Raw genomic sequence first — 14764 nt, 5'->3', positions numbered from 1 at the left:
GCGATGTAAACCCAAACTCCAAATCTGAACTTCACATCCACCACTTCACATCCACCACTAAGTGTCACACCACACAAAGACAAGTTCCTGACCTAAGTCTTGGTTTCCTCAAATGAAAATGATATAGTGCCTCCCGCTCCACCTCATGCTGCCATAAGGATTAACTATGGAGAAGCCAGCACTGGCCCAAAAAATGAGCTAATAAACATTCTCCTCATTAGTCCTAGGCACTGGAGGAATTCAAAGTGCAAGGGTGAAATAGTTTGTTCATCTTTAGGTAAGATCCTTTGCAACCCAACCTCAAAGAAAAGTGCTGGCACAAAGAAGGTAAGCAAGCAAGGCAGAGCTGGGGAGGGGACACCAGGAGCAAATGGGGAGTGGAATGCCTGAGTCCTGCTTCCTGTTGTCAGATGGCGCCTGAATGTGCTTTCTGTTGGGTGATGCTTGTATAGCTATGCTGTGAGATGCAGGAGAAAGGGGTGAATGTAAACTGTGGGTGGGTTTGGGCTGAAAATACTGTTTGTTGCCAAGGAAACACAAGGAACGATTCATAAGGCTAGCACATTGATTTCAAAAACTCTGAGAACTAAGGCTGATCTCTCAGTTTCCTAAAACCCCCAATTGTGCTGAGACGACTGATTACACATCAGCATTGCCAACGCAGAAGAAACCTGAATGCCTACGCATCAACACCACTCACCGTTAACAAGCAGGAGGACGCACACCATGTGGCTTCCAACCACAGCGTTTCCACGTTTCTTTTGATTTCATCTGCTAAATAACCTAGAAAACTTGGCCACTCAAGAAAGAGACATTGCAAGAGTGGCAGCCAGTTTTTCTCTTTGAAAACCTCAATGCTTAAACAGGAGACTGCAATCTGCCAACATTCAACAGCAGCCCCAGAACACTAATGATCAGACACCTCCAACCTTACATAGGTAATGCTCAGAGTGCATTCTCAGCGGACTCAGCCCTCTCACACAAACTCAGTCATAACCCTTAGAGCCGGGTTTCTTTTGTTAACTTTTAGTGAGGATATTGCTAAAGTCAATTTAACCCTAAAATCAGATCTTACTGTACCACAGCAATTTTAGGGAGAAAGACTTTGGTTCCTTAGAGATAATAAGGCAGAAAAATACTATAAAGCCTTGAACATAGACAAAGAATGTGGCCCTAAAGAGTGACCTATAACTTGTGGTAAGGCTGTGTTCAACGTGGTTTTGAGTGGTGGCTGCTCTTGAATGTATGTGTTCTTTTACCACACACTCCACAGAAGTTCTAACTCTTACAGTGAGCCAAAAAGTCTATTAAAATAGTAACAAGGGGCCGGGCGCGGTGGCTCAAGCCTGTAATCCCAGCACTTTGGGAGGCCGAGACAGGCGGATCATGAGGTCAGGAGATCGAGACCATCTTGGCTAACACGGTGAAACCCCGTCTCTACTAAAAAATACAAAAAAACTAGCCGGGCGAGGTGGCGGGCGCCTGTAGTCCCAGCTACTCGGGAGGCTGAGGCAGGAGAATGGCGTGAACCTGGGAGGTGGAGCTTGCAGTGAGCTGAGATCCGGCCACTGCACTCTAGCCTGGGCGACAGAGCAAGACTCCATCTCAAAAAAAAAAAAAAAAAAAAAAAAAAATAGTAACAAGAAAGGTGTACACACACACAATACACTTTGTTGAGTTTCTTGGAAACCCAACAGCTCAGAGTACAGCCTTAGGTGACTTAGTAAACCTTTTGAAATAAAGGCCAAGCAATTGTCTTTTAGGGGAGCAGCTGACCTCAGGAGCCATGGAGGTTAGGTCCCTTATGACAAACTTTTGGTCTCTGTGGAGCCCTTACAAAGTAGGAGTCTAATGGAGTTCCACACGCGGCTTAACAGAAATGGAGCCATCCATCTCTCCACACTAGATTCCGCTGTGAAGACCACATTTACTGCAATATAAATGTGCTAATTACAAAATTGGGTAAAGGTTCTCCATGTCTTAAGGCATTTGTCTCAAATAATTTTCAAGCTTAATACTTGTTTTCAGCTTAGGATTCTTATGAAAACAAAATCCTTTATTAACCACACCTACACAAATCCCCCAAACCCTGAAATGGAAGCCTTTGAAAGCTGGCACAAGGTAAGGATCCAAGGCACAATCATAACATGTACATGTGTGTAAATCGAGAATTCTGTTCATTTTAGCACTTCACAGGACCCCAGTGAGAACACCTTTACTGGAAAGCATCAGGAAAGGCTCCCCTTAAGGAACTGGTATGCTTCTGACCTACTGATGGGGCAGTGCGTAACTTCTTTCCCTTCCCTTAGCCTTGGTTCCAGAAAGTTCCAGAATCAAATTTTACATACAATAATGTATGTAAACCCTCCTTTCAATTTTCATTTGTTTTTCTTCCCTTTCTGTTCATATTTCATTAACATGGTTGTATATGTCTTTTCTTGGTATGCTGCTTCAAGTGCTTTTGGGAAAGAGGCCAGGTATTAATGTAAATACATTTCAAATACAGACCAAAAAAAGGAAGCAAATATTGCAATTATTTTGAGTATATAAAAGAGGGTATCTTTGCTCTCATGGTATACCTTAATCAAAAAGCAGTATTGAGGAATTATCTAAATTAAAATGCACCTCTTAGGATAAAATATCCCAGCAGCAGGCCTGTACTCACCAATTTCAGAACCCCTCAATTCCTTGCCTTTACCAAGAACAGTCATATTCCCTGAATATAACACTGGTCACCTTCATTAGTTCCATGCTAGTGCAAAGAGCCCTGCACTAGATAGATCAGGGTTGTGTGTGCTTAGCTATGTGAACTGGGTAAGTCATTACCATCTCATCACCTCTGTGTCCTCTCCCTTAGAATGAGGGCAGCTACTACTGTAGCTCCTATGCTACAAAACTCACTATGAGGAGGTAAACTCAGGCTTGTTCTTAGAAGTAAAAGTGCAATATAAAACATAAGATCATACACCGTGGAGGCCTAATGTGATTCTTTCTAAAGAGCCTAAGGACTTTTTTTTGAGACAGTCTCACTCCGTCACCCAGGCTGGAGTACAATGGTGCGATCTCAGCTCACTGCAACCTCTGCCTCCCGGATTCAAGCGATTCTCCTACCACAGCCTCCCAAGTAGCTGGTACTACAGGTGCCCGCCACCACACCCAGCTTATTTTTTTGGTATTTTTAGTAGAGATGGGGTTTCACTATGTTGGCCAGACTGGTCTCGAACTCCTAACCTCATGATCCACCCACCTCGAGCTCCCAAAGTGCTGGGATTACAGGCACGAGCCACCGTGCCTGGCCAGGACTTCTTTACACCAATTTCTTTTTCTAAATTCAGTTCTTTTTTGGCAACATGATCCAGGTGGGGAAATGATAGAAACATGGAGATACAGCCACCAAATAATGAAAGAAAACATTTCTATACATAAAACATTTATACCTGTTTTCATTTTTTTACATTAAGATGTAAACATCCTCTTATTCAAAATAGCCAGTGAAAAAATAAAAACAAAAACAAAGTAAGCCTTTAAAAATAGTTGGTGAGTAGTTTTCAAGTGTGCTTGCTGAATGTATCTGAATACCAAACATTGTAACTGGTCAATTCAATGACAAGGAGGTAGCTCCTGAACCAAACCAGTGTGAGCTGTGTCAATACAGAGCCAAATCTCAACCAGAATCTCCAACTTCCCTATTTACAAGAAAACTCTGTTTTAACCTCAGTTTAGAAAACCTTTTTTTTTTTTTTTGAGACAAAGTCTCGCTCTGTTGGCCAGGCTGGAGTGCAGTGGTATGATCTTGGCTCACTGCAACTTCTACCTCCTGGGTTCAAGCGATTCTCCTGCCTCAGCCTCCCAAGTAGCTGGGACTAAAGGGACGCGCCACTGTGCCCAGTTAATTTTTGTATTTTTAGTAGAGATGAGGTTTCACCATGTTGGCCGGGCTGGTTCTCAAACTCCCAGACTCAAGTGATCTGCCTGCCTAAGCCTCCCAACGTGCTGGGATTACAGGCGTGAGCCACCGTGCCTGGCTTGAAAACCTTTCTAAATTGAACCACTTCACTTTCCTGGCTACAAAATGCCCAACACAATTCAATGGTGTTCTGATGATTCAGGATATTGTGATGCCTTGGGGTATCTCTCAGAATATGCATAGTTTTGCTAGAGCAGAAAACTGGAGCAAACTATAGTTTCCTGTTTTACATGAATCCCTGATATCATAAGCTTACTGTCTTCTTTTACCTCATTCTCCTAAAAGGAGGGTGCAGACTAAGGTTCTAGTTAAGCAAGATTTTACAGTTCTAGACATATTCACAAATACTGGTTCACGCAAACAAGACAGTTCACTAACTTTACCCTCTGGACTATTTCTTCTACTTAATAAATATGCCCAGTAACAACAATTACAATGTAATGGGATCTGTTTTTCTGGATGATATCCAATTTCAGCATCCTTTAAATTCCTTGTTTGAAATATTTTCTTTAAAAAACAAAGGAAAATCACTCATGAAGATGACTTCCAAAACCATGAGAGTTATAGATTTTGCTAATGGAATCAAACTGTGCTTCCTATATTATTAATTCATAACTGCTTAAACAATCTTTAAAACGTTATCAAAACGCAAGTAAGTTATCTCAGATACTAGGGGCTTAATTCCTCAAAGCCATAAAATAATAGGTTGCTAGGAAAGCTACCTTCTGATTCTTAGTACAGTTAAGCATTTCCATAGTGCAGGACCCACGCTACCGGTGGCACACAAGATGTCTTTAAGTGGTGCACAACACAGAATAATGCTGAATCACAGTGAGAATGTCATTCCCTTTACAGTTTCCTTTCATCCTCTGACTATTCCAGAGACAGTGCCTCATGCTGGTGCTGGTAACATCTCCCTCACTGCCACAAAGAAAGAGCCTAAGATTCGGAGCCTTTCTAGGCATTAGTTTCTAGCTAGAACTGAAAAACATTCTTTGTGTTCGTCTTATTTATTTTGTGGTTACCTTTTATTTACGGCAAACTGATACTGGTTTTCCACTTGTAGCAGGATTCGTTTTTTAAAAAAACTTTAAAATTTAAAAGATAAATATTAAGAAAATAATACAAGTAGTACTCAAGAGACTGAAGTTTGGGAAACAACGGCTATAGTCTAATGAGTCATAGTTTTTAGACGTGATTTCAAAAGAAACAATAAATGTGGATTAGAAAGGAAACATCCATTACTGTATTTTCAATACTTGTGATGTTCCAGAGACGAGCTCATCACAGCCTTCTTCTACATCAGGTGATTTCCAGAGTTAAGATTCAAGCAAAAATATAAAAGTAAAAAGAACCAATTTCACACCATCTTGGACTTTATAAACTCTTAGTATCATAAATGTGCAAATCTGATGTCTATATTGATACCAGATAAATATCAAAATATTTCAAAGCAAAGAAAATATTTGCACATTGCAACAATGTAAAATCTGATATTTATCACAGTCATTTATTTAAAACATAAACTTTCCAATTTCTGCAGTTTTTTATTTGGTCTATACTAATGCCTCACAAAGGCAAACTCAGATTGTAGAGTTCCTCCTGCCTGGTCCTCAGAGCAATACCACATCTATTTTCTGAACTCTTCAGGAAGGATTCAGGACGGCTGGCCAAGTCTTCCAATGGCATACGACTGTTCTTCCACTGTTACGGCCTTGAAGAGAGAAATCTTCTCCTCTGAATGATAATCTCATGGCCAACATTCTTCTGAGAGGACTTTTCCTAGAAGGTCTTCCATGCTCACAGGCACGCCATGCTGATTTTAAAAAAGGAAAGCTGGAGAGAAAGAAAGCAGAGCTTCTCCTCTGTGGGGAACAGCTTCTTCATCACAGTGGCAGTTATGATATGTTCCCTCCTTTTCCCCCTGAAGCCAAGGCAATAGATCTGAAGGATGGTGTCAGACATCATAATCGGGAGCCTTGCCCTGGGCTTGCCTTAGCCAGATCTGTAGTGTAACAAATGCTCCCACAGTCACATGAAAGAAAAGCTGCCAGAGGTTGCGCAGTTCATAGAGATACATGTTGCATAGACAGATTAAGCCAAAAGTCAAAAAAGATTTGACATTCCTCCAGCCGGTGTAGTAGACAAGTAAATAACACTGTTCAAAATATAAAAATGAAAGATGATTAGGGTTACAGGAAAAGAAACAGGTATTTCTAATATAAAATTGTAACAGTCCAGAGAGTAAAATATAAGAATGGATGGGGGGCGGAGCAAGATGGCCGAATAGGAACAGCTCCAGTCTCCAACTCCCAGCGCGAGCAACACAGAAGACCGGTGATTTCTGCATTTTCAACTGAGGTACTGGGGACATCTCACTAGGGAGTGCCAGACAATTGGTGCTGGTCAGCTGCTGCAGCCTGACCAGCGAGAGCTGAAGCAGGGCGAGGCATTGCCTCACCTGGGAAGTGCAAGGGGGAAGGGAATCCCTTTTCCTAGCCAGGGGAACTGAGACACACAACACCTGGAAAATCGGGTAACTCCCACCCCAATACCGCGCTTTAAGCAACGGGCACACCAGAAGAATATATCCCTCACCTGGTCGGGAAGGTCCCACGCCCACGGAGCCTCCCTCATTGTTAACACAGCAGTCTGCGGCGATCTAACCGCGAGGCAGCAGCGAGGCTGGGGGAGGGGCGCCCGCCATTGCTGAGGCTTAAGTAGGTAAACAAAGCCACTGGGAAGCTCGAACTGGGTGGAGCTCACAGCAGCTCAAGGAAACCTGCCTGTCTCTATAGACTCCACCTCTGGGGGCAGGGCTCAGCTAAAAAACAACAGGGGAAACAGCAGAGGCCTTAGCAGACGCGAACGACTCTGTCTGACAGCTTTGAAGAGAGCAGTGGATCTCCCAACATGGAGGTTGAGACCTGAGAACGGACAGACTGCCTGCTCAAGTGGGTCACTGACCACTGAGTAGCCTAACTGGGAGACATCCCCCACTAGGGGCAGTCTGACACCCCACACCTCACAGGGTGGAGTACACCCCTGAGAGGAAGCTTCCAAAGTAAGAATCAGACAGGTACACTTGCTGTTCAGCAATATTCTATCTTCTGCAACCTCTGCTGCTGATACCCAGGCAAACAGGGTCTGGAGTGGACCTCAAGCAATCTCCAACAGACCTATAGCTGAGGGTCCTGACTGTCAGAAGGAAAACTATCAAACAGGAAGGACACCTATACCAAATCCCCATCAGTACGTCACCATCATCAAAGACCAGAGACAGATAAAACCACAAAGATGGGGAAAAAGCAGGGCAGAAAAGCTGGAAATTCAAAAAATAAGAGCGCATCTCCCCATGCAAAGGAGCGCAGCCCATCGCCAGCAACGGATCGAAGCTGGTCAGAGAATGACTTTGACGAGATGAGAGAAGAAGGCTTCAGTCCATCAAACTTCTCAGAGCTAAAGGAGGAATTACGTACCCAGCGCAAAGAAACTAAAAATCTTGAAAAAAGAGTGGAAGAATTGACAGCTAGACTAATTAATGCAGAGAAGGTCATAAACGAAATGACAGAGATGAAAACCATGACACGAGAAATACGTGACAAATGCACAAGCTTCAGTAACCGACTCGATCAACTGGAAGAAAGAGTATCAGCGATTGAGGATCAAATGAATGAAATGAAGCGAGAAGAGAAACCAAAAGAAAAAAGAAGAAAAAGAAATGAACAAAGCCTGCAAGAAGTATGGGATTATGTAAAAATACCAAATCTACGTCTGATTGGGGTGCCTGAAAGTGAGGGGGAAAATGGAACCAAGTTGGAAAACACTCTTCAGGATATCATCCAGGAGAACTTCCCCAACCTAGTAGGGCAGGCCAACATTCAAATTCAGGAAATACAGAGAACACCACAAAGATACTCCTCAAGAAGAGCAACTCCAAGACACATAATTGCCAGATTCACCAAAGTTGAAATGAAGGAAAAAATCTTAAGGGCAGCCAGAGAGAAAGGTCGGGTTACCCACAAAGGGAAGCCCATCAGACTAACAGCAGATCTCTCGGCAGAAACTCTACAAGCCAGAAGAGAGTGGGGGCCAATATTCAACGTTCTTAAAGAAAAGAATTTTCAACCCAGAATTTCATATCCAGCCAAACTAAGTTTCATAAGTGAAGGAGAAATAAAATCCTTTACAGATAAGCAAATGCTTAGAGATTTTGTCACCACCAGGCCTGCCTTACAAGAGACCCTGAAGGAAGCCCTAAACATGGAAAGGAACAACCGGTACCAGCCATTGCAAAAACATGCCAAAATGTAAAGACCATCGAGGCTAGGAGGAAACTGGATCAACCAACGAGCAAAATAACCAGTTAATATCATAATGGCAGGATCAAGTTCACACATAACAATATTAACCTTAAATGTTAATGGACTAAATGCTCCAATTAAAAGACACAGACTGGCAAACTGGATAAAGAGTCAAGACCCATCAGTCTGCTGTATTCAGGAGACCCATCTCACATGCAGAGACATACATAGGCTCAAAATAAAGGGATGGAGGAAGATCTACCAAGCAAATGGAGAACAAAAAAAAGCAGGGGTTGCAATCCTAGTCTCTGATAAAACAGACTTTAAACCATCAAAGATCAAAAGAGACAAAGAAGGCCATTACATAATGGTAAAGGGATCAATTCAACAGGAAGAGCTAACTATTCCAAATATATATGCACCCAATACAGGAGCACCCAGATTCATAAAGCAAGTCCTTAGAGACTTACAAAGAGACTTAGACTCCCATACAATAATAATGGGAGACTTCAACACTCCACTGTCAAACATTAGACAGATCAACGAGACAGAAAGTTAACAAGGATATCCAGGAATTGAACTCATCTCTGCACCAAGCGGACCTAATAGACATCTATAGAACTCTCCACCCCAAATCAACAGAATATACATTCTTCTCAGCACCACATCCCACTTATTCCAAAATTGACCACATAATTGGAAGTAAAGCACTCCTTAGCAAATGTAAAAGAACAGAAATTATAACAAACTGTCTCTCAGACCACAGTGCAATCAAACTAGAACTCAGGACTAAGAAACTCAATCAAAACCACTCAACTACATGGAAACTGAACAACCTGCTCCTGAATGACTACTGGGTACATAACGAAATGAAGGCAGAAATAAAGATGTTCTTTGAAACCAATGAGAACAAAGATACAACATACCAGAATCTCTGGGACACATTTAAAGCAGTGTGTAGAGGGAAATTTATAGCACTAAATGCCCACAAGAGAAAGCAGGAAAGATCTAAAATTGACACTCTAACATCACAATTAAAAGAACTAGAGAGGCAAGAGCAAACACATTCAAAAGCTAGCAGAAGGCAAGAAATAACTAAGATCAGAGCAGAACTGAAGGAGATAGAGACACAAGCCTCCAAAAAATCAATGAATCCAGGAGTTGGTTTTTTGAAAAGATCAACAAAATTGACAGACTGCTAGCAAGACTAATAAAGAAGAAAAGAGAGAGGAATCAAATAGATGCAATAAAAAATGATAAAGGGGATATCACCACCGACCCCACAGAAATACAAACTACCATCAGAGAATACTATAAACACCTCTACGCAAATCAACTAGAAAATCTAGAAGAAATGGATAATTTCCTGGACACTTACACTCTCCCAAGACTAAACCAGGAAGAAGTTGAATCACTGAATAGACCAATAGCAGGCTCTGAAATTGAGGCAACAATTAATAGCCTACCCACCAAAAAAAGTCCAGGACCAGATGGATTCACAGCTGAATTCTACCAGAGGTACAAGGAGGAGCTGGTACCATTCCTTCTGAAACTATTCCAATCAATAGAAAAAGAGGGAATCCTCCCTAACTCATTTTATGAGGCCAACATCATCCTGATACCAAAGCCTCGCAGAGACACAACAAAAAAAGAGAATTTTAGACCAATATCCCTGATGAACATCGATGCAAAAATCCTCAATAAAATACTGGCAAACCGGATTCAGCAGCACATCAAAAAGCTTATCCACCATGATCAAGTGGGCTTCATCCCTGGGATGCAAGGCTGGTTCAACATTCGCAAATCAATAAACATAATCCAGCATATAAACAGAACCAAAGTCAAGAACCACATGATTATCTCAATAGATGCAGAAAAGGCTTTTGACAAAATTCAACAGCCCTTCATGCTAAAAACGCTCAAGAAATTCGGTATTGATGGAACGTACCTCAAAATAATAAGAGCTATTTATGACAAACCCACAGCTAATATCATACTGAATGGGCAAAAACTGGAAAAATTCCCTTTGAAAACTGGTACAAGACAGGGATGCCCTCTCTCACCACTCCTATTCAACATAGTGTTGGAAGTTCTGGCTAGGGCAATCAGGCAAGAGAAAGAAATCAAGGGTATTCAGTTAGGAAAAGAAGAAGTCAAATTGTCCCTGTTTGCAGATGACATGATTGTATATTTAGAAAACCCCATTGTCTCAGCCCAAAATCTCCTTAAGCTGATAAGCAACTTCAGCAAAGTCTCAGGATACAAAATTAATGTGCAAAAATCACAAGCATTCTTATACACCAGTAACAGATAAGCAGAGAGCCAATTCAGGAATGAACTTCCATTCACAATTGCTTCAAAAAGAATAAAATACCTAGGAATCCAACTTACAAGGGATGTAAAGGACCTCTTCAAGGAGAACTACAAACCACTGCTCAGTGAAATCAAAGAGGACACAAACAAATGGAAGAACATACCATGCTCATGGATAGGAAGAATCAATATCGTGAAAATGGCCATACTGTCCAAGGTTATTTATAGATTCAATGCCATCCCCATCAAGCTACCAATGAGTTTCTTCACAGAATTGGAAAAAACTGCTTTAAAGTTCATATGGAACCAAAAAAGAGCCCGCATTGCCAAGACAATCCTAAGTCAAAAGGACAAAGCTGGAGGCGTCACGCTACCTGACTTCAAACTATACTACAAGGCTACAGTAACCAAAACAGCATGGTACTGGTACCAAAACAGAGCTATAGACCAATGGAACAGAACAGAGTCCTCAGAAATAATACCACACATCTACAGCCATCTGATCTTTGACAAACCTGAGAGAAACAAGAAATGGGGAAAGGATTCCCTATTTAATAAATGGTGCTGGGAAAATTGGCTAGCCATAAGTAGAAAGCTGAAACTGGATCCTTTCCTTACTCCTTATACGAAGATTAATTCAAGATGGATTAGAGACTTAAATGTTAGACCTAATACCATAAAAACCCTAGAAGAAAATCTAGGTAGTACCATTCAGGACATAGGCATGGGCAAGTACTTCATGTCTAAAACACCAAAAGCAACGGCAGCAAAAGCCAAAATTGACAAATGGGATCTCATTAAACTAAAGAGCTTCTGCACAGCAAAAGAAACTACCATCAGAGTGAACAGGCAACCTACAGAATGGGAGAACATTTTTGCAATCTACTCATCTGACAAAGGGCTAATATCCAGAATCTACAAAGAACTCAAACAAGTATACAAGAAAAAAACAAACAACCCCATCCAAAAGTGGGCAAAGGATATGAACAGACATTTCTCAAAAGAAGACATTCATACAGCCAACAGACACATGAAAAAATGCTCATCATCACTTGCCATCAGAGAAATGCAAATCAAAACCACAATGAGATACCATCTCACACCAGTTAGAATGGCAATCATTAAAAAATCAGGAAACAACAGTTGTTGGAGAGGATGTGGAGAAATAGGAACACTTTTACACTGTTGGTGGGATTGTAAACTAGTTCAACCATTATGGAAAACAGTATGGCAATTCCTCAAGGATCTAGAACTAGATGTACCATATGACCCAGCCATCCCACTACTGGGTATATACCCAAAGGATTATAAATTATTCTACTACAAAGACACATGCACACGTATGTTTATTGCGGCACTATTCACAATAGCAAAGACTTGGAATCAACCCAAATGTCCATCTGTGACAGACTGGATTAAGAAAATGTGGCACATATACACCATGGAATACTATGCAGCCATAAAAAAGGATGAGTTTGCATCCTTTGTAGGGACATGGATGCAGCTGGAAACCATCATTCTTAGCAAACTATCACAAGAAGAGAAAACCAAACACCGCATGTTCTCACTCATAGGTGGGAACTGAACAATGAGATCACTTGGACGCGGGAAGGGGAACATCACACACTGGGGCCTATCATGGGGAGTGGGGAGGGGGGAGGAGGGAGGGATTGCATTGGGGGAGTTATACATGATATAAATGATGAATTGATGGGTGCTGACGAGTTGATGGGTGCAGCACACCAACATGGCACAAATATACATATGTAACAAACCTGCACGTTATGCACATGTACCCTAGAACTTAAAGTATAATTTAAAAAAATGAAAAAAAAAAAAAAAAAAAAGAATGGATAAGGTTATTTTTTTATCTAGGGATAAGATAATGTAGCATATATCTAAGACATTCAGCTATGAAAGTTCCACAGTTTGAAAGGGACATAGACTTTTCCTCTTATGTTTTTCATTTTCCAGAAGAAAAGCATTTTGTATCATATTTTAAATGGAAGTGCAATGGAATGACTCCCTTGTAAACAGGCTGGGCAAATTTCCCATGGTGACAGGCAACTAAGAAGCATTCCCAGGGTCTGCAGCGGTTCCATTCTTACCCAGGAAAATACAGAAAGTTATTTACATACAAGCTATTCTACAAAATGGACTCTTATATAACCCGAGTCTGAGTATTAATGAAATCCACATTTTACTAGTACCCCAGTGAATACAAGGAACTATGCTAGGTACAGCATCTGACTGAACATTTGAGGGAGAATTCACTCAACAAGTATTTACTGAGGGCCTGCTACAAGTCAGGCATTGTTCTTCAGTTGTGAGTAAAACAAAGCCCTTGCTCATATAGATATTAAATTTTAATGGAGAAAAATTATACATGTATTTTAAATATGTAATATCAAATAGTTATGTCTTGAAAAAGAGATAGCAGGAAAAAGGGATAGAGAATGATAAGAATGATAGTGGGTGCTATTTTAGATGAAACAGTAAAGTACTCCCTCTCACCGCCCCTGCTTATCCTCACATTCACCCTCTACTGCTTTATTTTTCTCCACAACATACTATAAACATACTTGAGAAATGTGCTTATTTTGTTTGTCATCCACAGGCTTTCAATAGAATCTATGTTTCACGAGGGGTGAGATTTTTTACTGTTATTTCCTCATTTATCTCCAGTGCCCAGAACAGTGCCTGGGACACAGTAAGTGCTCAATGTGTTGAGTGAATAAACTGTTTTCTAGAAGATGTCTAAAACTCACAACCTGGTAAGTGTAGGAATCACAAAGTCTAAGGAGAGAGGCCCAGGTCTCTCTGGGGAACTGTATCCAGGCTTCAGAATGGGAAGGACATTCCAGTGTCTGTTATAATGCAGAAAGAATGTGGAAATGTTCTGTTAAATATGTTTAGTTCTTATATAAATTTGGACTGTTTACTTAAGAAGAAGACTGCTATCCAAGCAAAATGAATTGGAAGTACTTATCAGTGATTTTCATCATATAAGATTGAAGAAATAGAAAAAAATAGCTTTTTCTTTTGAAATAATTTTAGACTTATAGATGCAAAAATAGTTTCTGTATACTCTTCACCCTGTTCCCAGTTATTCTCTTATTTAATCATAGTATAATCATCATGTAATCATGTAATTATCATGTAATCATAGTATCCTCATCAAACCAGAAAATGAACATTGATTCAATACTCTTAGCTAATCTACAGACTTTATTCAGATTTTGCCAACTGTCCCACTAGATTTCTGGTCCAGAATCTAATCTGGGATTCTGTATTGCATTAGTTGTCATGTCTATTCCAATCTGTAACAGCTCCTCCATCTTTTTTAAACAAAAAAAATTTCATGTCCTTGACAGTCTTGAAGAGTAGTCATCAGTTATGTTGTAGGAATGTCCCTCAACTTGGGTGTGTCTGATGTTTTGTCAAGATTGAAATGAGGTTATACAATACTGGCAAGAATACCGCAGAGGTGATATGCAATACATGTTACTACATGTTAAATTAGATCACTTCATAAGGTGGTATCTATTCCCTTTGCAATTATTGTCTTTGGGGCAGGGAGTTGAGATTATGTGAATATCTTATCTCATCATACTTTTGCCCACTAATTTTAGTATCCATTAATGATTCTTGCCTGCAACAATGATTACTGTGGTGTTCGCTTAATGGTGATTTTATGTTTCCAGTTTTTACCTATACTTATTGCTTGGAATGCTACTGTAAAAATGAGCTAGCTTTTCCAGTAATTAAAAAAAAAATATGTGTGTGTGTGTGTGTGTTTATATATATATATATATATATATATATTTTTTTTTTTTAATTCATGGTTTTCCAGGGCTTTTTAAAATAATGGGTCTCTACCCCACATATTACTTATTACAAAGAAGAAAAAGATGTATTTGCAATGGGGATCTGGTAGACACCATCTTAACCAAATGATTAAACTTATCACGTTTCCTGACTGAAGCAACAAGAGATATTCAACCCATATAGCACTGTTGCCAGAATATTTCACCTTAATCTAATCACGAGGAACAGAGACTAATCCAGATTGTGGGTCATTCTATATGGTACTTGCCTGAACTCTTAGAAAAGTCAGTGTTATGAAAGACAAAACCAAAATAAAACAGAACAACAACAAAAAGGCTGGGAGACTATCACA

At 40.4% G+C, this 14764-nt stretch overlaps 1 protein-coding gene across 3 annotated transcripts in view; it reads right to left on the bottom strand.

Annotated features, from left to right (window-relative positions):
• Positions 1-3417: 3417 nt before the first annotated feature.
• The window catches only part of SEC22A (SEC22 homolog A, vesicle trafficking protein), a 79443-nt gene continuing 68096 nt past the window's right edge, over positions 3418-14764 (bottom strand). For all 3 annotated transcript variants that reach the window (XM_030942104.1, XM_010370784.2, XM_030942108.1), the window contains one exon: positions 3418-6125. In XM_030942104.1, the coding sequence (XP_030797964.1) occupies positions 5925-6125 (201 nt within the window). In that variant the 3' untranslated portion in view covers positions 3418-5924. The remainder of the gene's footprint in view (positions 6126-14764) is intronic.

The sequence above is a fragment of the Rhinopithecus roxellana genome, chromosome 1 (genome assembly GCF_007565055.1).
Source record: "Rhinopithecus roxellana isolate Shanxi Qingling chromosome 1, ASM756505v1, whole genome shotgun sequence".
NCBI lineage: Eukaryota > Metazoa > Chordata > Mammalia > Primates > Cercopithecidae > Rhinopithecus > Rhinopithecus roxellana.
Note: the sequence above shows the minus strand (reverse complement) of the source record. Positions and strands in the feature narration are given on the sequence as shown.